Source organism: Camelina sativa, chromosome 16 (genome assembly GCF_030686135.1).
Source record: "Camelina sativa cultivar CO46 ecotype springtype chromosome 16, ASM3068613v1".
Lineage (NCBI taxonomy): Eukaryota > Viridiplantae > Streptophyta > Magnoliopsida > Brassicales > Brassicaceae > Camelina > Camelina sativa.
In genome coordinates, this window is record NC_141895.1 from 28,632,531 (window position 1) to 28,657,134 (window position 24,604).

Genomic DNA, 24,604 nt, shown 5'->3' on the forward strand with positions numbered 1-24,604 from the left:
TGTTTACACTACAAGAAAATGTAGTAAAGATAGCATATAAAGATAACGTTTATTTCATTTTTGCTATAGTTAACATAACGGCATATATTCGATAGCGTTTGGTTAATTTTTAAACGCTATATTATGTTTTTAGAAATTACAGTTTTTAGAAGCGTATGTTTAGATAGCAATACGAGGTTTAAAACGCTGTATATTAGTTTAGGCGGACCAAAAAAATTTCGTTTCCCGGCTAAGTAAAAAAATTTCGCCCAATATTTTCATTTTCCCTCTTATGCTTTGTCGTTTTACCTTAGTCGACATATCAGTTTCTTTCCTTTGCTTCTCTCTCACAAGTTCACGAACTAGGGTTCTTCAATTTTTTCCGTTGATTATCTCTCAAATTCTTAGATTCTTGTCAAAATCTCTCAGACACATTCCGTTGATTATCTCTCTCTGAAATCTCTTATCTCTCTCAGAAAATCGAAGGTACAAATTTCGATTGAATGTTGGGTAATCGATTTTGGGTTTCGAGATGTTCTAATTCGGTTTTCTTTTTGACAAATTTGTCAATTATTTAGGGTTTCTGTTTCGATTTTAGGTTTCGAGATGTTCTAATTCGGTTTTCTTTTCGACAAATTTATCAATTATTTAGGGTTTCTGTTTCGGTTTTGGGTTTCAAGATGTGTCTTTCGATTTCTTAAGGTTTCAATTTGTTTTGTCTGACTATAATCGATTGTGACTATAATCGACTATTCTTTACAAGAATTTTATGGTTTCAATTGGTTTAAGTTTTTAAGGTTTCAGTTCTTAAGGTTACAAGATTCTGACTATAATCGAGGTTCAACTGGTTTAGATGGATGTATCCATTTGAGAGGTAGTGATCTATGTTTTTAAAATCTCTTTTAATTACTTAATGTGATGAAAACTGATACTTCTTTGTTTGATATGTAGGTACATGAAAACCCTTAAGTCATATGTTAAGAACTATGCAAGGCCGGAAGCTTGTATGGCTGAGGAATACATGGCAGGAGAATGCATTGCTTTCTGTTTGGAGTTTCTAAAATCTTCTGTACCAGTTGTGGAAGTTGCAGTCCGTAATGAAGATCTTGAGCCAGATGAGCACATCCTCAAAGGTCGTCCAATTAACAAGGCTAAACCAGTTTTCCTTACAGAGAAAGAGCGGGAGATAGCGCATAGATATGTTCTGATGAACACAGCAATGTTTACTCCATATGTTGAGTAAGTTTGACAACATTTCCTAGATATTATTGCTTTTCATGTTTCACTTTTACAAATATCTGTCTAATACTTTTATAAACAATTTCGACATTTCTATATAGTATGCACTTGGAAGAATTACAAGCTACGGATGTGCATTGCAGAAGAAATGAAACTCTTTTATGGAAATTACATGGGGAAAAGTTTACACAATGGATTAAAGAGAAGGTATGCAGTTAGATAAAGATACATATCTTTTTAATTCTTACCATCTAAAACTATATCTAAATACTTGCTTTCCTTCTGAGTTTTTCATTAGATCCCAAGTAACTCAAAGGATCATTCTAAGCAGCTAAGGTGGTTAGCATTTGGACCACGAGAAGAAGCTCAGACATTTAAGGGATACATAGTGAATGGACATCGATTTCACACCAATGATGTAAAGCGGAAGACTCAGAATAATGGAGTATCCTATGAAGCTTTCACCATGTGTCGATCTAGTGCAAGAGATACAAATCAAAAGGCTGACATTGTTTCCTACTACGGAGTTATAGAAGAGATCATCTTGCTGGACTACCACATGTTCTATATCCCACTGTTTAAGTGTAGATGGGCAAAAAAGGGAATGGTGTGAATGAAGAGGACGACTTTACGCTTGTCAACTTGCATATTAACCAATCTGCATTTCGACAAGATCCATATATTATGCCGTCTCAAGCAAAACAAGTTTTTTATTCCCGAGAAGATGACTCATCCCCTTGGTATGTAGTTATGAAAGCGCCACCAAGGGGTTATCATGAGTTGGAGACAGAAGCAGAGACTTTGGCACCACCGTCATCCAGCCAACAGTTTGAAGATTTGTTGGATCAGTCTTCTGATGATGATGAGAGTTACTGTGTTAGGGCAGATTGCGAAGGAGTTTTAGTAAAGGATTAGTATAGACCAGAATATTAGAACTAGGCTTAGTATTTAGTATATTAATAGATTTTGGCTTATTAGTTAGCATATTGGTTGAGGTGAGATTTATTAGTAATGGTCTATAGATTTTGCTTACGTGTTTTCCTTTTGGTTTTGTTTACAGAAAACATGACAAAAAAAAACAACCAGTGCTAAGAAAACAAGACGTAGCAAGCGTCAGCAAGGCATTGATGTTACTCCTCTTGAGTTGAAAACAACCAAAAGAAAGAAAAGACTTGCTAAATCAATCGAAGATGAACCAGCAGTAGAAGAAGAAGCTGAACCAGCAGTAGAACTAAACCCTGAACCAGCAGTACAACAAAAAGTTGTACCATCATCTGAAGAACATGAAGTAGAAGGAGAAGAGAAAGAGATTGAGAAAGAGCCTGAACTAAATGGAGAGGACCAAGAAGCTGAACAACATGAAACTGTTGGTAATTCACCTAAAGAATGTTTAACTGACCAGTCAAAGACGAAGAAGAGGAGAACTAGAGGACCCACCAGGATGAGTAAATTGGCTAAAAGCAATGAGGACAAAGTAAATGTGGAATTTAACATCATCGGTGACCATGTTGGAAAGGGATCAGTTACACTGTCATCTTTTATGGGAGTTCTTGTAAGGGAGCATGTGTCAGTACTTTTAGATGATTGGAGGTACTTGGATTCAAAGATAAAGGATACATTGTGGGAACAGCTTCAGGTACAAGTGTTATTTTCTTTTTTTACTTTGTATTTTACTTGATGCTTTTAACAAGTTTTTATAATAACATTGTATAAATTTGTTGTAGGGGACGTTCAATTTGACAGAAGATTGGCAAAAACATTCACTGTTAATGCAAATGGGGTGCGCATGGAAGGCTCATAAGTCTAGGCTACTTCAAAAAATTTGTCTTGCTAAGACCAAGGGTGAAATACGAGATTAGGACTGACAAAGCTTTCAAGGTTTGCATTCAAATACAAAATTGATTTATGTAATTTTACTTATATTTAATATATTAATTGGAATGACTTTTATAGGAACGAAGTGAGAAATACAGGGCTATGAGGAAAGCACAGATTCCACACACAACCAGTCGCAAAGGAATGAATCGCCTTGCTGATGAAATGGTATGTCTATGTAGTGATAAATTGTATTCATTAGTTATATACTATAAATAGTGACTGTGACTATTTCTTGGTACTTGTAGAAGAAAAATGCACCTGACCCGAGTAAGATTACTAGAAGCAAGGTCTGGATAGCTGGACATACCCATGCAGATGGAAGACCTGTTAAACCGGAGTTTCAACAAACAATTGTAAGAAGTTATCAAACTCATCTGTTATTTTCACTTGGTGATGTATAAAGTTGGTTTTACTTGGTAATGTATATTGATGCATTAACAAAATTTTAAACCATGAACAAATTAAATCGCTTGATAGTGAGATAGGCTCGAACTCCAATGTTAGTCTTAAGGAAGATGCGGTTAGTCAAATTCTAGGGAAAGATAGGAGTGGAAGAATCAGAGGAATGGGCCGAGGGGTTACTGCTACCAAGCTAGCATTCTTACAGGTCAGAGATGCACATGTGCAGAAGATTGAAGCTCAACATGCATAATTGGTGAGCGAGGTTGCTGATTTGAGACACATGGTTCGTGACTTAACTAAAGGGAAAAAGGTAAGGTTAATATTCAAATGTGGTTTTCAATTCCTGGTAAGATGTATTATTGAAACTGAAAATTGTGTGTATAGGATGATGGTGCAAATTCAGACACCACTGACGAACCAAGGTGTCAGTTACTTGATTGGTCTGTAGATGAAGATGTTGTTGTTGCTGAGGGAAAACTATGCTCTGTTGAACCAAGTTACAAGATTGGTCGTATGCCAATTGGTCCTAATGGGTCAGCTGTACTTGTGACCTTTGTATCAGATAAAAATGCATCTCTATGGAGGCTTACAGCAACTGTCGACAAGCTTGGCCAGACTGTGGGAACCAAGATAGCATGGCCATTTGATAAGCTAATTGTGGACAGTATGGACTCCTCAACTGGAAACAAGGGAGCTGATGCCTCGGTAAAGTTCTTATGATATAGTTTACATTGTTATGGTAATATATAAATGCTTATTGGTTAGGTGACACATGAATTATGTTTTTGCATGAATTTTTTAGGAAGATAGAGTCCAGCTTGTTGATTGGATTTTGGGTGGTGAAATAATTGCTGAGGCACATATGATTTCAAAAGACCCTAAACAGTTGGTGAATAAAATTCCTTTGGGTCCGAATGCTGCAATGGTGAATATTGTAAAAGTCATTAACAAAGAGGCTTCATTATGGAGACCACCAAGTGAAGACATTTCTGTGATGGGTGATGCACTGAGCGTGAACATAGCATGGCCACTTACTAAGCTGTCTAAATGTAACAGACAGATAATGGAGGATGCAGAATCTGAGAGTGAATCGGATTTTCGTAAAGAAGAATCCAACAGAGGTGGAGCATTTTTCAATGATGGAGGAGGAACAACAGGTTCTAAGGGAGCAAGAACATCAGGTTCTAAAGAAGTAGAACCAACTCAAGAATCATCACCTAAGGTAAAACTCTTTACATTAATCTGTCTTTTACATGATGTGTTGTATAGTTGTGTGATTGTGATTAATTTCTGCAATTTAATTTGTAGAGTGGTGCAAGTAACAGCTACAACAATAGCAACTTAGCTAAGAAGAAATGCTTCCTCATGGATTGCTTTGGATCGGGACAAAGAGTTGCAGAAGGCCGAGTTATTTCAACCAATCCAAACGACACTGTCCACTGCCATCCATTGGGTCCAAATGTCAGCAAGGTTTGGGTTGACATCTGCTTGATTGGCGACGCACGAGTATGGAGACGAACATCAGAATTTGAGATTGTTGTTGATGCATTAGGTACTACTACTGCTTGGCCTAATAATTACATTGTTTATATGTGAAGCTTTCTCTTATGTTGGATTGTGTTGGATTGTATTGGGTTGTAGAACTTGTTTGGCTTGGTGAACTTGTTGTATTTGTACTTGATGTAGCAATATATATGAACTTTTTCAATTAGATAATGTTTTGGTTTGATATATGACAGGATGTTTAACTATAAGCTAATATGGGAAACAAAAATCTGGGGAACAATAACAATGATAGAAAACAAACGCTATATTAAAACTAATGGTGGCGTTTGTGAATTATATGAAACCATAAATAATAACGAAAACTATCTGCTATTATAAAGTTTACAATTGCAATAAAAGAAACGCTATCTAAAAAGTAAATAAAATAACATAAGGAAAAAACGCTATGTAAAGTGCCATATCTATTATAACGGACGCATATATAGCGTTTACAATACCGCTATGATAACCTGTTATAGCGTTTTCCGGACGCTGTATATGTAACATTTTCTTGTAGTGTTACATAGGTAACTAGGTGCGGAACAGTGCAAACACGTCGCGCCAGATTATCCGCTTTACCAATCTGAGAGCGAGGGACATAGACTAGGGAGAAGGAGACAAACTCCTCTCTATCCGCCTGGATGTCCTCCAAGTAAGGTGTAAAAGCTGGCCACTCGGAAGGCGAAAACACAATCTTCACTAAGTCAGAGCAGTCAGTGAGAAAAACGACAGATTGATTATCCGCCCCAATCATGCATCGCATAGCCCAGATAAGGGCTTCAACCTCGGCATGAAGAGGAGAGAGACTGCGACGAAGATTGGCAGCACCCATAGTGGGGGCATCGCCCCAAGGCGACGTGCAAAATCATCCTCTTCCCGCAAAAAGATCTGTTGCTTTCCACGAACCATCAACATAACAAACATATCTTGAGAAAGACCTAGAAACCCCAAAACTCACCCTCCCACAGGGGAACGTCGTACCGACAATAGCCGGTGTTAAGACCACATCATCCGTCTGAGCCAGAGCCCATGCTTTTGCCTCATCCTCCGCCAACCGCAAGATGGCTAGGGGATTTGAGTCCAGATTACTAAAAAGTTTATCATTCCAGACCTTCCAAATATACCACAAAATCCATGGAAAATATTCCTGATTTTGAACATTTGGGAATCTCCAGAAAAGAAAATCCATATTTGTGAAAATTGAGGCTGAGGGGAAGACACCCTGAGCCGTCGGAAACTGCGACAAGGCCCAAATCTGGCAAGCTGGCGGACATTCAAAGAGGGTATGATTAATCGTCTCCTCCCCAATACCACAAAGCCCACAGGTAGCATCACAACTCAAACCACGTGTCCGTAAATTAGCTGTAACCGCCACACAACCCGAAAGCACTTGCCACATGAAGTGCCGAAGTTTTGGAGGACACCGAATTTTCCACACAAAGGCTTGAAGGGACACCAAAGTGGGTCCAAAAATCTTTTGACCGGCAGAAGCTATCAAGTTAGAGCGAAGAGTGTGATACCCTGATTTAACCGTGTATTTACCAGACTTAGTAAAATGCCATCCCAGCAAATCCGGATTATCCGGTTGTCGCAGTGGTAAAGCAGATATTATAGCCACATCTTCCGGCACAAACGTAGCTGTAAGCTGGACCATATCCCAAGAATTGGAACTCCTGTCAATAAGATTTGTAACTCGGAGCATAGGATCAAAAGGTAACCCTGTACTCAGTGCTGGTCTCGGGGATTGAGCAGGGATCCATGGGTCAGTCCATACAGAGATGGTCGTACCAAATCCTACCCGTTTAATAAGTCCTTTATTAACCAGAGAGCGAGCAGAAACTATATTTCGCCACCCATAAGACAGCGAATAAGATTTAATTGGATCCAATGGATCAGAATGTCGATAGTAACGTCCTTTAAATACTCGTGCAAAAAGTGAATCCGGAACGGTGATTAAACGCCAAAGCTGCTTTGTCAGCAAAGCGGTGTTATAATCATCCAGGCACCGAAAACCTATACCCCTGCATCTTTAACATGACACAGTTTATTCCACGTCACCCAATGTAACCCGCTAAACTGTGCAGACGAGCTCCACTAGAAATTAGAAATCACACTCGTCAATTTCCGCATAACCTTCTTAGGCAACCGAAAACACGACATGACAAAAATAGACATCGCTGTAGCAATATATTTAATCATTATCTCTTCAATATGTTCACACTTTGTTAATAGTCAAATTTGTATTTATTTTCATGTTTGTTCTCACTTTATATGTAGTCAAAAAATTATTTCTTTCAATGTTTATTCTCACTTCATAATAGTCTATCAGGTAACAATTCGCAAATCAATTCAAATAAAAAATTTATAAGTAAAACTATTATGCTGGAACCCATATCCATTTGTCTTAAACATAATATATAATTTGGTTTTTTTTTTAACTTAAATTTATTTCGTGTAAAAATATGTGTCACACCTGAAATATTTGAATATCGAAATTTTTTTAATGTGGTAGAGAAACAGTACACAAATGTCTATTTTGCCAACTTTAACTACGAAATTTTTTTTATGAAATGACGTATCAAAGATTGTTTAAATCACCGTTTGCACACACAATTTTTTTTTTTTGTTTAAATCACAAATATTCACCCATAAATTATTTTTTTGTTTACGTACATCATTTAAAAAGTTGATAGTCATGGTATTAAATTTAAAAGAAAAGTGTTTTCACCAGAAAAAAAAACAAAATTATCTAAGAAAGGTGTTACTTTGCCGTATATATAATTTAGAAACAATATATTCCCTCTGTTTCAAAATATAAGATGTTTTAAGTAAAGTACGCAAATTAAAAAGTCTTACTTTTAACAAGTTCAACCAATCAGAAACAATACTGCATGATATAAAATACTAAATTAATCTAAAAGTTGCATACAAACTTGAAAACGTCCTATATTATGAAACATCCTATAAGAAAAGACCGAACTAAAGAGAGAGAGATGATAGAAGTTAAAAGGAAGAATGGAAACTGAAGCTTAAGGTTTCCGTTTGGTGAGGGAAGGTTTCATATGGACAAGCTCTTCTTGATTCGCTCCCATGGCAAGAGCTGAACGACCAGCCTCTAAGAATCTTTTGACAGCATCTTCCATGTACCTCTTCCCTTCAATAACTGTCATCCCTTTGCTTATTTCTTTAGGGAATGTTGTAAGCATATTATCACCTTTTAGAACCGCAGCTAGTTGTACAAGCTCTTGCTGAAACTCAGTCAACAAAGCTTTCTCATTCGCCTCTCCCATTCTTATCCTAACCGGTTCCGGTAGCGTCTCGGGGCAATCAGTTCGAGGCTCCTTTCGGATCTGTAAGATGTTCTCAAAAGTCCCAGCCCATTCATCTCTCTTTGTGAGGAAAGGCTTTGATAGGTTGAACAGTTTCTTCACAGTCGCGGGGATGGAAGAGTGCTCGTACTCCGACGATGGAAATGGAGACCCGTTTGGTCCATGTACGACCGTTCCTTTCTCGATCCATGGTGACACTGCTATTGTTGGTACACGAATACCTAACCGGTTGAATTGGAAAAGGAACGGTTCTTGTCCAACTATACCGTCCGGGCTAGGAACATTTCGAACCGGTGTGGGCACGTGGTCGAAATACCCACCGTGCTCGTCGTAAGTGATAATTAATAGAGATTCATTCCACTGTGGACTCGCTCTTAGGGTCTCGTACACTTCCTTTATAAACTTCTGCAATGTGTAATATCATACCAAGTTTTAAGTTAAAAAGATTTTATATAATATTAATATTCTATAAACGTAACTATATAAAATAAATAAAACAAACCTGTCCTTGGTAGACATCATGGGACGGATGATCATCAGAAGCCGGTTCCCAGATGGTGTCCATGTAACGTTGCTCAATCACAGTGTAGGCAGGGAGCTTCCCTTTCTTAGCATGATCCTTGAAAGAGAGTCCATAACTATGGAACTTAGACACGTATTTGAGTTTCCTTAGACCCCGGTAAAACAGTACCGCCGGAATATTCTGGTAGTATATACCGAAAGAGATATCTTCGTCGTCAAGGTTGTCGAAAATGGTTCTTTGAGGATAACCTTTTGCAAGTGAAAGAGGGTCGTTGCTGGTTGCTCCTGCTGACGTCGCTGAGTGCACGAACATGCGGTTTGGTTGTGTCGATGATGGTACCGAGGCAAACCATCTGTTCGAAGAAAACAAAAATCAGATTTAATTATTAGCTTGACTAGTGACTTTTTTGTTACTATGTTAACATACGTTTTAGCTTGACTAAATCAGTCAACAATAATATCACCATAGAAGAGAGCACCAGTCAGAAGAATAAATTGACAAAAGAAACTAAAAAATATGATTCCACATAATTAAATATTACTTCCATATAAATAAAGGGACATTTTAAAAGAATGAAGGAATAAAACCACGCATCTGTTTTTCTTCTTAATTCGGTGAATAAAAATAAAATTCAGATTCACTGCTTTTAAGTAAAAAATAATCTTATTTTTAGGATGAGCAAGACAACAAAAGGATACGACAATCTGATTATATGACGTAATGATAAATCCAAAAAAAAAGACAGGAAAAATATGAAAAATATATCTTACTTACCTATCGAAAACAGCAAACTCGGAGACAAGAGACTTGTAGACAGGAACCTTATCAGGTTCAAATCCATTCATAACACTTGCCGACATGTTACCACTGGGGTCCTCGGAATATGCTTGTTGAACAAACCCATTCATCGGTGGAGGATCCATGGTTGTATCATTTGACCCGAACACTTGCTCCCTTATAGCCTGAAACGAATGACCTGGGTCGGGATCCACGTAATGCGAACCCGACCCGAATTTGATCTTTTTAGAGGAAGGGTCCGATGCTGAGACCGGGTTTGACTCCGACCCGTCTACACCGTTGATCTCCGGGTTCAGTTTCTTCATCCATCCAAGCATGTGATCGAACGATCTATTCTCCATCACAACAACTACGATGGTTTTGATCGGACTTGTTGCATGGACATGGTTGTGTAAGATCGTTACTGTTAATAGGAGAATCAACGCAAGTGGTGAAATGCATATTTTGATGAACATATTTTTTTTAGGTGGGGAGGGAATGGGAAGTTTTGATGACAAAGATGATAGATAAAATGGGTGGATAACTTTTTTTTTGTCTTAGGCTTCGTTTTTATTTGTTTATCTTGATGTTTGGATTTTCAAGGTGTGTATGTTCTAAATCTCTCTCATATCATATGTATGAATATCTTATATAAGAAGATTGACACAAGTACATGGAATTTATTTAATTTTTAACATTTTTGATTGCCAAAAGAACCAATTCAAAAGGAACAAAATTTATGAGAATCTCACATTTTTTAGTTAATTGGAGTTAAATAATAATCTAAAATAGATTGGGAAAATTAGAGCTCTATATATAAAAGTCCAGAAAAATTGATGTCAATAAATGACAATAACCAAAAAAGATGTCAAAAAAGATATCTTTGGATTTTGAAGTATATAAAAGATTAGCACAAGTATACATGGAAAAGAGAGAGAGATGGGGGGGGGGGGGGGGGGGGTGTTTAACATAATTAACTTAAAGTTGATCAAGAATTACAAAGGTCCCATTACAATAATACATATATCCAACACGATAGATTCATACAACTTGAGTAAATACAAACTGTCTTTTTAAAGTAAAATGTTAGCAACCAGTTTAGAACAACATTTTAGTATAAGATAATTGGATGTTGTTAAATTTCCATAATCCAATAGAAAATAAGTTGACTCGAATCCTTTAATAGAAGTATCTGAAATAAAGCCTTCCACGATGTTGATGACCAAGCACAGAAATGTAAAGCCATTTGATGAAGTTTATTGCATTGAAATCAATAGACCTTAATGCTTCAACTATAAGTATTAAGTAGGACGTAAACGTGATCCCCAAATTTTAACCAAGGGAATAATGGATCAGTTTCTAATGTACCCTAAAAAAAAAAATTATTCTTATTTGACTACTGATTCTTGGAATCCTTCATCCTTTACAATAATATCCACTATTTCTATAATTGAAAATTATACTTATTTATTTTAATAAAAATTGTAAATAAAAAAAACTAAAATTAAAAGAAATCAATCAGTGATCTTCTCTCTCTTTTTCTTCTTGTATTCGAGAAATAACGCTCCTCCACATCCGATCTTTTCTCTCTTCTCTCTCCATTGATCTTCTCTCTCTCTTCTCCGTGATCTAGCTAGGACACGGGGGTGGGGATATATCCAGCCTTGTCTATTTTGTGGGGAGCCTGACGAGTCGTGTGACCACCTATTCTTTTTAGTACTTGTCTCTACTCGTTTACGGTATATGGCTGGATGTTGTTGGGGATTTACTACAGCTTGAACCGGATCCAGATTGGACTGCGACGATTCAAAACAAATAATCACACGTTCTTTTGAGGGGAACAACTACGTACATTCTTTTTCGGCTGGCTTTTCAAGCAACGATATACTACTAGTTCTGGCGGTAGCGTAAGGAGAGGAAACATGTACAACAATTACTACCGTACGCACATTCAGTTTGGTTGCATGATGGAAAAGACGATCTGGTCGCAAATCATGTCTTTGAAATACTTTAAAAGTAGGAAGCTAAGAGTGCTTCATCTTTGAGAATAAACCAATATGGCCACATGATTTCGAAGTGTTTTGCTTCTAATATTGTGCTATCTCCTTTCTTTAATGGCCTTTTTCTTCCAGCCAACTCAGTAACTTTCCTAAATATCTTTTGAATTATCAATTAATTTCACATTTCATAGAATTTTTTTTTTTAAAGATTCTTACTGCAGATTTTCCGAGAAAAAAAAAACAGTTTTCCCTTTATTGTTTTAGACTTTTAGTGTATAGACGAGAACAAAAATTATAGAATATGTACTAATAAGAATAAAACAAAATTAATCCCTTCTATAATGTGAGTGGAAAAAACTTCGACGCTTGTAAGGGAATTACTAATTTAATATAAAAACGTCGTTTGTAAATCCCGTGATCGGTAAGACGGTAACTGTGAGACCGTGACCCAAAAGCAAATATGTCATTGAGTATACAGACGGTATATAGAACTACTTTAATTCTCTTTTGGCATATTGTTAAAACAGATTTTATGTATTCTTTCATTATTATTTGGAATAAGAATTGGGCTTGCGTTCTTATCATCGTGTCTGCTAATAGCAGTTACAACACTCAAGGAGTAGATCATTTTAGATTCAACAAAAGGTGTACGAAGCAAAAACGAAGATTAAAGATATTTGGAGAAAATTTTCACTTATACATGCATTTAATAAGCCATAAGTTCAAACCCACACTACAAAAGGAGAGACCAGTTGTTGGCTAGGCGTCGACAGTAACAACCTTAAATCCTGACATCAGATGATCATATAATATGTAATTTTCACTGTCGGTCCAAGAAACCCACTATTTTTTTTTACTTTCTCATCCTGTTCAAACATTTACAATCGATAGTATCTTCTCTATAGAAAGAAGAAAGCAAGGGGAATGAATTATGGGACTTTACAAAAGGGATATACAAAAGGAAGGACTGGTCAAGGATGTGAAGGCGGAGAAGGAGGAGCGGTAAGAGCGTAAGTAAGACTGTTGGATGAGTTCTCAATAAAGCCAGCCACTCCTGCCGCTGATTGCGTGTTAGATGGCAGGAAGAGGTCATGTTTTTGGTCTTTATATGCACTCCACACCTGTCACAAATTCATTTCGGTTTATTTTTCAATGAACACAACACTTGTTGAGCGAAGACTTTATTCGTAAGTGTTTCAATATATCAACTTACTTCTGACGCGTCAAGTATCTCACGCACTTTTGAGCAATGTGCCCCTTCTGTTGCAAAACCATGCAATACCTGAGACATGTAATAATTATTTCATCAATCACATATGTTGCAAAAAAAAAAAAAAAAAAAAAAAACAAATCATACTGACATATTCAATACCAACCTCAACAGCAAGCACCCGCCCGATTGATGCTTCCGATTCATTCCATTTCATGTGAGAGCTGAGCCCATACCTTCCTCCCGTCCTCCAGTCAAGCAGTCCAAGAAGAACCTCAATAAGACCAACCCTAAACCAATATTTACAACCAATTATATTAGACAATAAGATAGACCATCCTAAAGTGGAACGAATATCAAGCATTCGTTGAAATCACATCTTCTAAACAATTATTTTCGGTAACTCGAATTTGCCAGATTAGCACTTGAGCATAACAGAGTTAGCACTTAGAGATATATATGATGTCAGCAACAATTAGCTCGAGTACCAAAGGCAAAATTATAAAGTAATGGATGACTCACTTTAGACCCTGCGCAACAAGCGCATCTCTTGCCCGATTTCCAGCAACAACAACACGCTTAAGCGTCTCTAGTGCTAAAATGCTCCCACCAAGCCATCCTATTGCTTTCATTAGAAGTGGAACAACCTGGTGTTTAATCAACTCAAGAGTCATCCACATGTCACAAGTAACACCAACAACCAGTTTCAATTTGTTAATGTGTGTGGTAGTAAGAGGAGAGAAATAGAGTAGAGAACCTGGGCATTTCCAACACTAGTTGCAGCCATTGCTTCAGCACATGCGGTACTAGCTGCAAGTTGATGAAGCACACGTAAACAACTAAGGCGCACACGTTCTTGAGGGGTTTGCCCAGGTAGACTTGAGGGATCAGCAGACTCATTGACTCCATCAGAGCCAATTTCTTCAGCCTTCACTTCGCCAGAAGACATTGTTTCCCGCCTCCCCTCATATGCCACAGCAGCGACAAGTTTCGGGACATACCCGAGATATCCTATGTGATCTGCAAGTGCAGGATGCACTCGCAACAAAGAAACCAATGCAGCAGAGAGAAGGAGAGGGAGCTCAGGGTCAACAGGATGTTCTTCATAATGTGTTGCTGCCATTGCTGACAAATACTGATCTAGCAGTCCTTCCAAGAATCGTTTTGGATTTCTCAGAGGGAATTTGGGATCTTTTAAGAAAAGCCTGACATAGATTCCACCAACCTAGAGAGAAAACTTTCATCAACAATCATGCTTCCAATCAAAGGAACTCTTTCCCTACTACTCTGCTTCATATATAGGTTTAAATAAATTAAAACAACCTGTGGCTCGTCTCTCATTTCTTGTTGACCAGATGACTGCTCTGGTACATCCCATTCAATAACACAACCCTTCTGTTGTTCACGATAGATATCTGATGCCATGGTCGCAATCTGTGCAGACAAAGATGCTGCCATTGCTGGTGTCCACACAAGTTCTGGTGTCTCTGTGGTCCGCTCAAGCGCATGTACAACAGCCTCCCCAGGTCCATCACGAATTATGGATACAAGACCGTCCGGAAGGAATCTCACAAGTGTGATGGCAACTCTAGGCCCATGCATTGGTTGTGCAACAAGCTTCCCTAACAAAGAAGCCGCTGCCGCTCTTTGCTGCATGGGAATTTCTTCTACAAAAGACCATTTTGAGTTACTGATCCCATTTTATGTAATCAGAAAGCCAATCGGAAAAAAAAAAAATGAGCTAAGAATGGTTACTTTGCAAAGGCAATAAAAGTTCCAGGATGTATACTACTCCACCATGTTTTGCAGCAGCCCAAGCAAGTTCTGGTGTGCTTGCCAAAGCATAAAGAACATGGAGGGCACCCTCGCGAAAAGAAGGTGCAGAATGAAGCATTTGTAAGAGGAGAAGAAGACTAGATCCATCAGATACCATCGTCTCCAAGCAAGGAGCATAAGCAGTTAGACGAGAGAGGACGTTCAGGCAGAGTTTTGGAATATCAGTTTTTGATGCAATGGACACCGAAAAACATTCAAAGAGAGGTAATAATCTCTCCTTGGACGAAAACACTGAAGCCAGATCTGGATACTTTGTAAGCAAGTTCTGAAAAAAAAAAAAAAGGGCAAAGAAAAGGTCAGACATGCTAATTTCTTTGATATCTACACATGCACAGGGACCATACAATTACCTGAAGAGCAGTCAATCCTAATTGGAGGTGATCAATCAGAGAACACTCTTCCTTCTTCGTCCCCTCAGATGATGGCTGATGATCGGAATCTCCTTCAATCAATGACAGTTCTGCGACGCTACTTTGAAGTTCTGGAGTATCCTTAGAAGAACTGCTGCCTTCGATAAGATTTTCGTCCTCAGAAACAGCGGGCAATTCAGTATGCACTAATGATGATATAAAGTCAATTAGAGCATTGCAGAATGCTTCTGGTTGACTGATCTCTGAGTCGGGTTGATCATTATAGACCTTCAAGTAAACATTGCCAATGAAGACCTCTTTTGACAGGGCGTCATATGAAAAAGATTGAGCAGTTTCCAAATCATATGAACCATCAGGGCACTGGCAGGCGCGTTGTTCATCCACAAAATTTAAAAGCTCTGATCGAGTTGCAGAGTTCCAGATAATCTGTGAAACAAAAATTTGATACAATTATAGTCTATGCACCAAAATCTTTAACATGTTTTAAACATTCAATGAAGTGTTCATCAAGAGTTCGTATGTAGAGAAATATCTTAAGAAACAGAAAGTCTGCAATATGATCGAATCAAACATATCTTTCTTATGAGATATCCAAAAACACAAGAACAACAAACATGGAAATGTGAATTCTGACGATTTTTATGCAACATTCATTCAATATTCTTAAGCTGCTCAGACAAACAAACCAGTAAAAGATATATGTTTACCTCTGGTGTCTCCAAATTTGTGTTAAGTTTGGATAACAAATCCTTGGCAACTTCATCTTTCAACAAACTAGCAAGTTTTGGAGTCAGTAATGCTATGAGAACATCAGCCGCAGCAGCATTGTAAGGAGTCAAACTCTCATCTCCACACAGTCCACTAAGCCTTGATAGGGCTTGTGATGCTTGTACGGCATGCTCATTCTTGGCAATTTGAATGCTAACTCCAACCCCATGAGACTCGACAGAATTAGATTCCTCTGCAGTTGAGTCATATTGTAGTAATAACGGGAGAATATACCTGATTAAACAGACACACAAGTCGAAAGAATCACAGCCATTAGTTATAATTGTCACGAACAAAGGTCCAAATGAGTGTAACAATTAACAAAGATACAAAGTTCAGGTGAATATTGAATCCCCATGCCTTCATAATGATTATACATAGAATTTTACATGCATGGACAATAGAGCCACCAAGATTCTGTCTTGTGATTGAACAAGAACATATTAACAGTGAGAAACAGAACAAGAATATAGCTCACCATAAAGCACCGGCCTTTAGCAGACCATGCTGAAGTTCAGGGAAGACAGAAACCTTGGCAATAGACTGGAGAGCAGCATCAACGGCTGCAGGCACAAGTTCTAACTCCGTACAGTGCACAATGTCTTCAATCAGATTGGGTAACTCTAGAAATCTAGCCCTTGCACTCTCAAACTGACTTATTACAGAAAGTGTACGCATTACATTTGTGACAATGATTGCAGCTGGTTCGTGTTGTGAAGTTGTTGGCTGAACCACACACATGCAGCGGGAAAGAAGAGTCGATAGAAGCTGCACACCACCATCTCTCACTAATTCTTCACCATTCAATGAAGAGGCAGCACAGCTACACAGCAGATAAGAGGAAATAAATAGATAACATTGAAGGAATGGAAATAAATAAAATTAGAATTGCACAGGTTTAGCAAGATAAATAAGTACGTTAAAGAAACAAGCTCAGATGCTGCAACAAGAAGAGGGGATCTATCATTAGATAGAAAGTTGTTGTCATCCGTGTCCACGGTGACTGCATCAAGTAACATTGGATAGCCAGCATATTTGAATGGCTGTAACACGTGTCCATAACGTCGATATAAGATGCACTGCGCTTTCAGCAAAAGCAGCAACCTCCACGGCTGAGGACCTTGCAATCCTTGCATTGTTGCCTATAAGCAGAAGAACGGATAAAAAGTATGATAAATATAAAATCTAGTGACAAACAAAAAAAATCTATATATATAGATAAACGCAATCATATTTATGGACCTCAAACACTGAAAGGAAAAGGTTGACCAATGTTCATACTATTATTAAAGACTTCCGTGACACGCAAACACCGAGAAGGAAAAGGTTGACCAATGTTATCTCTACTAATAAGAATACAGCAACATAATGTAGGTGAAAGCAATTGCTACATATAACATTTATCAAACAACTTGAACATGAATTATCTGCTAGTATCCTAGAAGTCTGTACCTTTTCAACATATAAGGTGACCACCGAATGGTCTAAAAGAGAGGTACAGTAACTAGATAAAGATGGTAAACCTATAATTCAAGAAGAGCTCAAATCCCAGATAATGATCAGAATTTTGTGGACGTACCTGTAGGCATTCATAAGCTTTTTGAACAGCCAGGAACTTTTCCCTTCCTTCTGGATTCTTGTCAGGATGGTACCTCATCGCAAGCTTCCTATACTGGCGCTTTAGTTTCTCTTCATCCAGGTTTTGAATCTGCTTGGATATATTAGATATTTCCTCATTCAACTCAACTGAAGCAGTCCGATTTAGGTCATCACTTGAAACATCATTCAGGGATATTTCAAGAATTTTGCAAGCTTCTCCTTCAGAAAGATCCATAGGTTTCCTAGTCAACTCTTCACGCCACATCACAAGTAATGACTGTAAAAACTCGACATGTTCAACAATCGGCCAATTTGGAAAACGAATCTCATCACATAAATTTCTGAGATAATAACGGTGACACCACATCTCATCTCTAAGTTCTGGATACGTAACAGGTGGCATGGGAGCATAATCATAGAGAGAATGGCAATGCTGCGACAATTTCTGAGGATAGTCACCAAGATGCTGCAAAACCTGAGGAAATAGAAACGAGAAATTAAAACTCAATAACTGAAAGGGATAGTTTTCAGATACTCTTCAAGAGAAAATGAGCTAAAGCCCACAGTAGCGAATATGTAAATACCTGACATATAAGATTCTCTGCTCGCATTTTATGCGTCCATATAATCTCCGGAGTATCAGAATCCGAAACCATGCCAGCCGCAAACGCAGCTGGTCCACTGCGCTCTAATACATATAATAAGGACTCAGGGAGAAGACCACCCAATACGCTTCGTTTAGCCAGGGGCAGAGAAGAGGACACAGTAGCTTCTTCCCCACCATGAAAAGCTTGATGCACATGAGTGACCGAGAAGAGTTGCGCGATTGAGTAAAGATTGGATCCAGGGTAAGCAAGGGCAAAATAAAAGGCCCCTGTACTGTACAGGCGGATCATAGCCTTGGAGTTTCTGGTAACAACGTCTTTCAAAAGAGCAGCACCAGCCTCCACAATAACTGGTACGCCAGAAAGCAGAGCCTTAACCAAGTTTTAGAGAGACATCAGAGTAACATTGTCAGTTTTCTGATGAAAGAAAATTGAATGAGCAGGATTCAAATACTGACTGATTATTTTGCAACTCATCTCTCAGATAATACAGAAAACTTAGGCATAGATAGCAGACCTAATGCCATTAAACTTAGGGCAATAACACCTATCAAAAACATCATTGATGCAGCTAGAAGAAGAATATGGAGAAAAAGAATGACATTACCTGAGCAATGTGAGGAAGACAACGTGTACTAGACAAGATACGTTTTACTCTTGGTGTTGGAGTTACAATCTCTCCTGCGTCATCCAAATCTGAATGTGCCGAAACCATGCTATGTAATATGGACAATGCAGCATCCCCTACCTGCGTAGTGTTTTAGCAATTAGATTGAGTATTGCATAAACGAGTAAGAACGAAAAAGAGGAAAAAGGCAATGGGCATGAAAAGCATGTCTTTTGGGATGTTAAGCATGATAATATGAAATGCCTTAGCCAGTCACACACATATAATAACCATAAAGCTTAACCTGTGTAGGTGTGAGGACTGGAACTCGAACAGCTACTGCCCATCTAAGTTCACGGATATCACGCAATTTCTTCCAGTCTGACATTCCTAAAGCCCTACACTTTGTCGTCCAGTCAATATCCTTTTTGGACCATAAACTTCTGATGACGTCCTTCTCTACAGGTCCCACTTCTGCACCACCTTTGTCAATGTACATCCATTCCTTGGGTGGTTCCATAAATGCAGTGGCAGCAATTAAATTGGACTGTAATGGAATAGGAGTCCTCTCCGAGTTTTCATGAACAACAGTCAGCAGATCTACAGCTAGGACACAACCACCGACCACAACACAACCTTCGACATTTAACAAGACCTTAACTAGAGCCTGCATGTACGAGGAAAAAAAAGTAAGCAACCAAGCATGAAAAGAATATCTCCAGAATGATTTTGTAAGTGACGACGCAACGCATACATCAAAACTTAATGAGAATAAGCGAGGAACAAGAGTAACTCGAATGAGAAGAGTAAGAAAGCAATATTTTGATTAGTTAATGATACCTTCAGGAGAAGAAGTAGGCGATGCCTCAAAGCTCTATCATTTGTCCTATCTATCAGTACTGTAATATGTGCAGTGCCTTCAAAAGGACCTATAGTGTTGTAGTGTTGCTCATAGACAATCGCCATCGCTCTTGCACAAAGCTCCCTAACAGAGGCTCCTCCCCCTCCACCAAAACCATCAAGCATACTCATATCACACCAGTCGTCTGATGAACCCAATTCATCTGGAACAGCACCATCAATAGTAAGCCCCATATCAGCATCACATTGGAAACGATGATAGAGTGCCCTGAAAAAAGCAACTGGATCACGGAGAGGGAAATCCTGTGCCTTGCCAGCGTTCCCACTTTCAAGCAATAAGCGTAGGTAATATTGACCCACACAAACTTCTTTTGACAAGCTACGATAACTAACAGAGAATTCAGAATAGTTCCACGATATACGTGGGACAGTCTCCTGGCCAGTTGTGGCCTCGGCATCCACACATCCAGGGGAAATATCTTCTGTGCGCTCTTTCTCAACATCTAGGTTATGAACCTCAGCCTTCAAAGCTTCCCTTAATTCTTGCCTTGTACGCTCATTCCAGATGAGATCTGCACGGTTATGATCAAGGCCAAAGGCTCGCCAAAACTCACGCCAATTTAGAAGTAGCTTTCCGGAACCTACAGCTGTACTTTCTACAATAACTTGGGCAGGTGCTGGAAGCACTGAATTCTGGATGCCATACAAGTTTGGATCAGAACCAACCACATCAGAAGCATTAGTCTCAGGTTGCTCGTGTCCATTTGCATTTGTGGTGCTTGAAGCAAATGCTGGATAGCCATTTTGTGAAACCGCAGCAGGATTACTACCTGGAAAAGCAGAAGCCTGTTGATTCAAAGCTTCAGAAGAATAATCTGCGGCAGGCCTTTGAAAGTTATCGGGTACACTAGAAGTATTTGCAGTCATCTGTTTTGCTGCATCGCTGGTCTCAACATTATTACCAGGGGGAAGAGGACAATCTTGAGCACCCATTCCCTTAGCTATGCGACCTCTTCTTTGCTGAAGTAATCTTTTCTGCCGTCTCCTTGTTGACGAACCTTCTTGATCTGTATCATCGAGAACATCATCAGGACGTGTATGCAAATATGCAACAAGCCCAGGTGGCAGAACTCGAGACAGTAGATCCAAAGCTGGTTGGTAAGAATCTGCCCAGAGTGCCACAAGCTGCCTACTTACCTCGCGGCGCTCACTGGCAGGAAGGGAAAATGCATTCAATAAATGTCTCAACAAAGCACCATCACGCAAAGCAGCATCACGCATTGACTCTGCAGCAATTGCATCTTCTTCAGCTATTGTACGCATTATAACAGCAATGATTTCCCTAACACTTTCCGCAGGATGTGCAAAGAGTGAAAATAAACGACGTCGTAGAGCAGCTATTTGTCGTAACAACTCTACAAAAACAGTGTATTGGGTAGTCTCTCCATGTGGATCACAAACCATAGCCTCAAAGACTTCAACAATTGCCATGGAAAACAGAGGTGAGACTGACATGGGCTTCAATCGATTGACAAGGATCGTAACATAACCCTGTTGAGCAAACAAAACAGACTTGGTATGCATGATAGTTGCATGTTTTTCTCCTCTGGAATCCGGTACAGTATTTAGAGATGCTGACCAACCACCTATGAGGGACGCAATAAGCCCTGCAGCTTCATTAGCCACGCCTTCAGAACCATTCCTAAGTAAACCCATTATCCTGTAAACAGCAGCAGGGAAAGACATTATATGGGACGATGCACTCCTGGAGGACAATAACCTACGCAAACATGCAACAAAGCCAATGACAGTTGCAGCTGCTTTGGGTGACGGTGGTGGCAAAGGAGGGGCGTCTTCAGGGAGATTTGGAGTTGATGGTAACATTGTAATCAATGCCATCAAAGTCACCTCAGGGACTTCAATATTACTGGGCACACCTGTATACGGGATACAAGCATTGAACTCCCTTATTCTGCGCCATAATCTAGCCTTATAACCAGGAACAGAACCACCTTCGGCAACTGCATCTTTTGCAGCAGCAGCTAAATGTTTCAGATGTAGGGAGCAAGTTTCCATATCAGCAACAAGATGTTGTGGCCCAAAGATCAAACTAACCCTTCCACAAGGTGGATCAATGCGATGACCAGGCATAGTAAGCCTTGGTAATACTGGTATCGGGCATTGTCCCTACATCATATGTTCCCCATATATTAGCATACCCATCTCAAATAAATTTTTTGGTGCAATTAAAGCAAAGTATTAATATATGACAATGTTTAGGAAATACATACTTCAGTTTGCAAAGTATCGAGAATCGCTGCAAGTAGGTTGTCTCGGGATATGCTCGCATAGACCTAAAATACGTGTCACAGAGGTTAGCTAAATTATCATGATTAAATATATATCATAGAAGCAGAGAAAAACTCACATGAACTGGACATCCATCACTGAATTCGATAGCAAACATTTGAGGCTCCTCAGCGAACCGAACAAGTGAACTTACCGAAGATAGAGGACGAACGATGACAACCTGCACACATCTAAGCAGTATTCTCAGTATTTGGCAGAACAAACCATACTGGACAAGTAGAAAGTAAAAGCTACTTCCTACTCATTTTCAGTCTTACTTTATCATCCCAAACAGTGTAAATTATTTGACTTATGTTCAATTTATGGCACGGCCATATCATGGGATACCATTTACATTAAAACTCTAAAAAGGAAAAAGAAACAAAAAGAATAGAACAAAGAATACGTATTGCCAACTTACTTCATAGTTATCTATTCGTCTCTCAACAAGGGAGGCCTTAGTAAGAATTAGCTGAAGGGCTACAGCATCCCCATGCTTACCAAGTCCTCCTTTAGGGCCAATTTCCAAGCTTAGTCCAGGCATGTTAAGGGTTCCATGAGCAGCAGATCTTAATCTAGTAACAGACCACCACCCATTAGGAGTTTCTTCAGCTCCAACCGCTTCTGTAGCTGCATAGTCACGGCATAAAAAAAAAAGATAAAGAAATGACAACAAAGTGAACTAGACAAGACACTTAATTAAGAGGAGTTGTAAGTACCCCTTCGTGTCATATACTCCGAAGCTGTCAGCAACTGTGAATCATCGACTGACAAGAATACCCCAACCATGGACTTTGCAGTCTTAGCCTGCAAATGATATTTGTAATCATCAAGCTTACTTCAGAAAGTCTCAGCAAAATTAAAAATAAGTTAGCAACAACTTCTCAACTAATGTCCAAGCATCTCATTAATACCAAACTTGCGACAATGGAGGAATTTGTTGTCCCGGGGGCAGCTCTAAAAGCTTTTGACTTTCTCCCGTACATGGGACACAGAATAAACCCAGCAGAGTCCGTAGATTTTGTCCGGTATGCATCAGAGAGAAGAATGATTGCTGGGGAACCCATGTCTCTGAAATCCAAAATCCAACGTGAATCACCAGATTTTGAGTCGACGAGCTCCAGACCGACAAAGGTGACCTTCAATTTCTGAAAGGAAAAGAAAAACTCACTTCATAAGAAAACCTAATTTAAACAATTAGTACAAGCACCTCACTTAATTTCTACTAACTTTCAAATGAATCTTGGTTCTTGCATTTACAAAAATTAAAAAAAAAAAAAAAATCAATCCCATAGAAAATAAGAATAAGGCTAGTCATGTGAAATATACTTAATTACTGGAGATGACAACTCCCCCTGCCCAGTTCATAATTACAAAATTTTGGAGCACATTATACATTTTAAGATACGAACTGCATCAGCTTTAACGCCTAATACCAGACTCTGGCCAAAACTATCTAACTATCAGAAACTTCAAAAAATGATGAACAGATAAAAGGCCTAGCCTGACTTGACCTCAACACCAAATTAACTTCACCAACTATACCAATTTGACAACCATCGCAACAAAACACAGCTCAAAATCATAGGACACCTAAGAGATGGAACCACAGTAAGAAGAAAAAAAAACTTACATAAGGAACCCATTCAGCGTTGCGTCTCCTAAGGTGTAGCACCTGAAACTCAGCCACAGGTCTAATTTGATGCCATCTAAGCCGATACAGCTCGGTTAAAATACTTGCCCTGCACCTAGAAGAGAACTTCATAGCCTTGAATTTGCCTTTCCCATCGGTCCTAACATTGATAGTAAACTCACCACCAACACTCTCCGTATTCTCATCCCTCCCAATCAAAGGTGAAGCACCATCAAAATTACTTCCAGTATCATAAGAATTAGTAACAGCAAGAGTATTAGGATCAAGCGTGACGATTCCACCGCCCGAAATACAAAGGATCCTCTTGTAACGACCCCTCCAGGAATGTTTAACAACAAGATACCTAGCAAGATACTCGGGCTCTTCGACAACAGCAGTTGTAGACGCGACGGTGGCTCTAGAGACGGAGTCCATAGTGCGATCAGATCCGACGGTGGTCAAGGAATCGATGAACTGTAAGGTGTGGTTTCTAGGAGCATTACCACCACGTAGAAAATCCCAAAAACCTACCCTGGTATGATCGGAAACGCCAGCATAATGGCGGGGATGAGACTGATTCGCCCCCAGTTCTTTAACTGGTTATAGGAAAAAGCCACAGAGGCTAGGAGAGAGATCCCTTGCAACAAATCGGATCCAGAATTTCGGAAAGCTTAAACCCTAATTTCTCATATGAAAGAAACCTCGGGAAGAAGATGACTGCGAATCGGATGCAAATTCAATCAGAGCGAGAAATGAAGCAAAAAAAAAAAAATCGATCTGAGAAGAGAAAGAGTCGCGAAATTGTGAGATGGTTTTTACGGTCAGACGACGAGACGACTTTGTATGTATGAGATGAGAGATGAGAGAGGAGAGGGGTTAAAGAAGAAAAAGCCGCAAGAAGGCCATTTCTTTGGTTTGATTCGGTGTCGCTCCTCCGCTGCAATCATCCATTTGTTTTTTTCCTTTTCCGCGGATTAAACGTGTGTCAAAAATGAAATATCCTGTAGTTTTTTTTTCTCTCTTATAACAAAACTCAAAAAAAAAAAAAGCATGACATATTAAAATAATGTGAAATTTAAGAAATTTAAGAAAA

General features: G+C 39.0%; 4 protein-coding genes and 1 pseudogene across 8 annotated transcripts; 3 read left to right on the forward strand and 2 right to left on the reverse strand.

The window, feature by feature from the left end:
* The first annotated feature begins 934 nt into the window (after positions 1-934).
* Positions 935-2,133, forward strand: LOC147926056 (uncharacterized; annotated as a pseudogene).
* Positions 2,134-2,229: 96 nt separating this feature from the next.
* Positions 2,230-3,748, forward strand: LOC147926057 (uncharacterized). Its single transcript, XM_087492851.1, is given in 6 exon segments — positions 2,230-2,265; positions 2,384-2,854; positions 2,943-3,125; positions 3,172-3,261; positions 3,342-3,446; positions 3,548-3,748. Coding segments are annotated over 6 exon segments (1,086 nt in total).
* Positions 3,749-3,778: 30 nt separating this feature from the next.
* Positions 3,779-5,094, forward strand: LOC147926058 (uncharacterized). Its single transcript, XM_087492852.1, has 4 exons — positions 3,779-3,808; positions 3,883-4,203; positions 4,301-4,720; positions 4,807-5,094. Exons 1-4 carry the CDS (start codon positions 3,779-3,781, stop codon positions 5,092-5,094), a joined length of 1,059 nt encoding a protein of 352 aa, XP_087348978.1.
* A 2,725-nt stretch (positions 5,095-7,819) lies between these two features.
* Positions 7,820-10,312, reverse strand: LOC104752587 (non-specific phospholipase C2). The gene is made up of 3 exons (XM_010474769.3): positions 9,670-10,312; positions 8,875-9,247; positions 7,820-8,777 (listed from the first exon to the last, which is right to left on the reverse strand). Exons 1-3 carry the CDS (start codon positions 10,146-10,148, stop codon positions 8,073-8,075), a joined length of 1,557 nt encoding a protein of 518 aa, XP_010473071.2. The 5' UTR covers positions 10,149-10,312; the 3' UTR covers positions 7,820-8,072.
* Positions 10,313-12,348: 2,036 nt separating this feature from the next.
* On the reverse strand, positions 12,349-24,509 carry LOC104752588 (dnaJ homolog subfamily C GRV2). Of its 5 annotated transcripts, none has more exons than XM_087491543.1 (22): positions 23,512-24,509; positions 22,793-23,026; positions 22,598-22,685; positions 22,300-22,508; positions 21,958-22,059; positions 21,821-21,883; positions 19,509-21,716; positions 18,973-19,335; positions 18,669-18,809; positions 18,041-18,433; positions 17,437-17,931; positions 16,776-16,999; positions 16,336-16,680; positions 15,797-16,091; positions 15,069-15,515; positions 14,638-14,983; positions 14,206-14,546; positions 13,640-14,107; positions 13,405-13,529; positions 13,049-13,172; positions 12,886-12,954; positions 12,349-12,793 (listed from the first exon to the last, which is right to left on the reverse strand). In XM_087491543.1, exons 1-22 carry the CDS (start codon positions 23,944-23,946, stop codon positions 12,644-12,646), a joined length of 7,665 nt encoding a protein of 2,554 aa, XP_087347669.1. In that variant the 5' UTR covers positions 23,947-24,509; the 3' UTR covers positions 12,349-12,643. The 5 variants fall into 5 exon arrangements, with proteins under 5 accessions (XP_087347669.1, XP_087347668.1, XP_087347671.1 ...); XM_087491542.1 differs by having other exon boundaries at positions 14,206-14,549; XM_087491545.1 differs by having other exon boundaries at positions 14,206-14,549; positions 21,958-22,069; positions 23,512-24,433.
* Between the last annotated feature and the right edge of the window lie 95 nt (positions 24,510-24,604).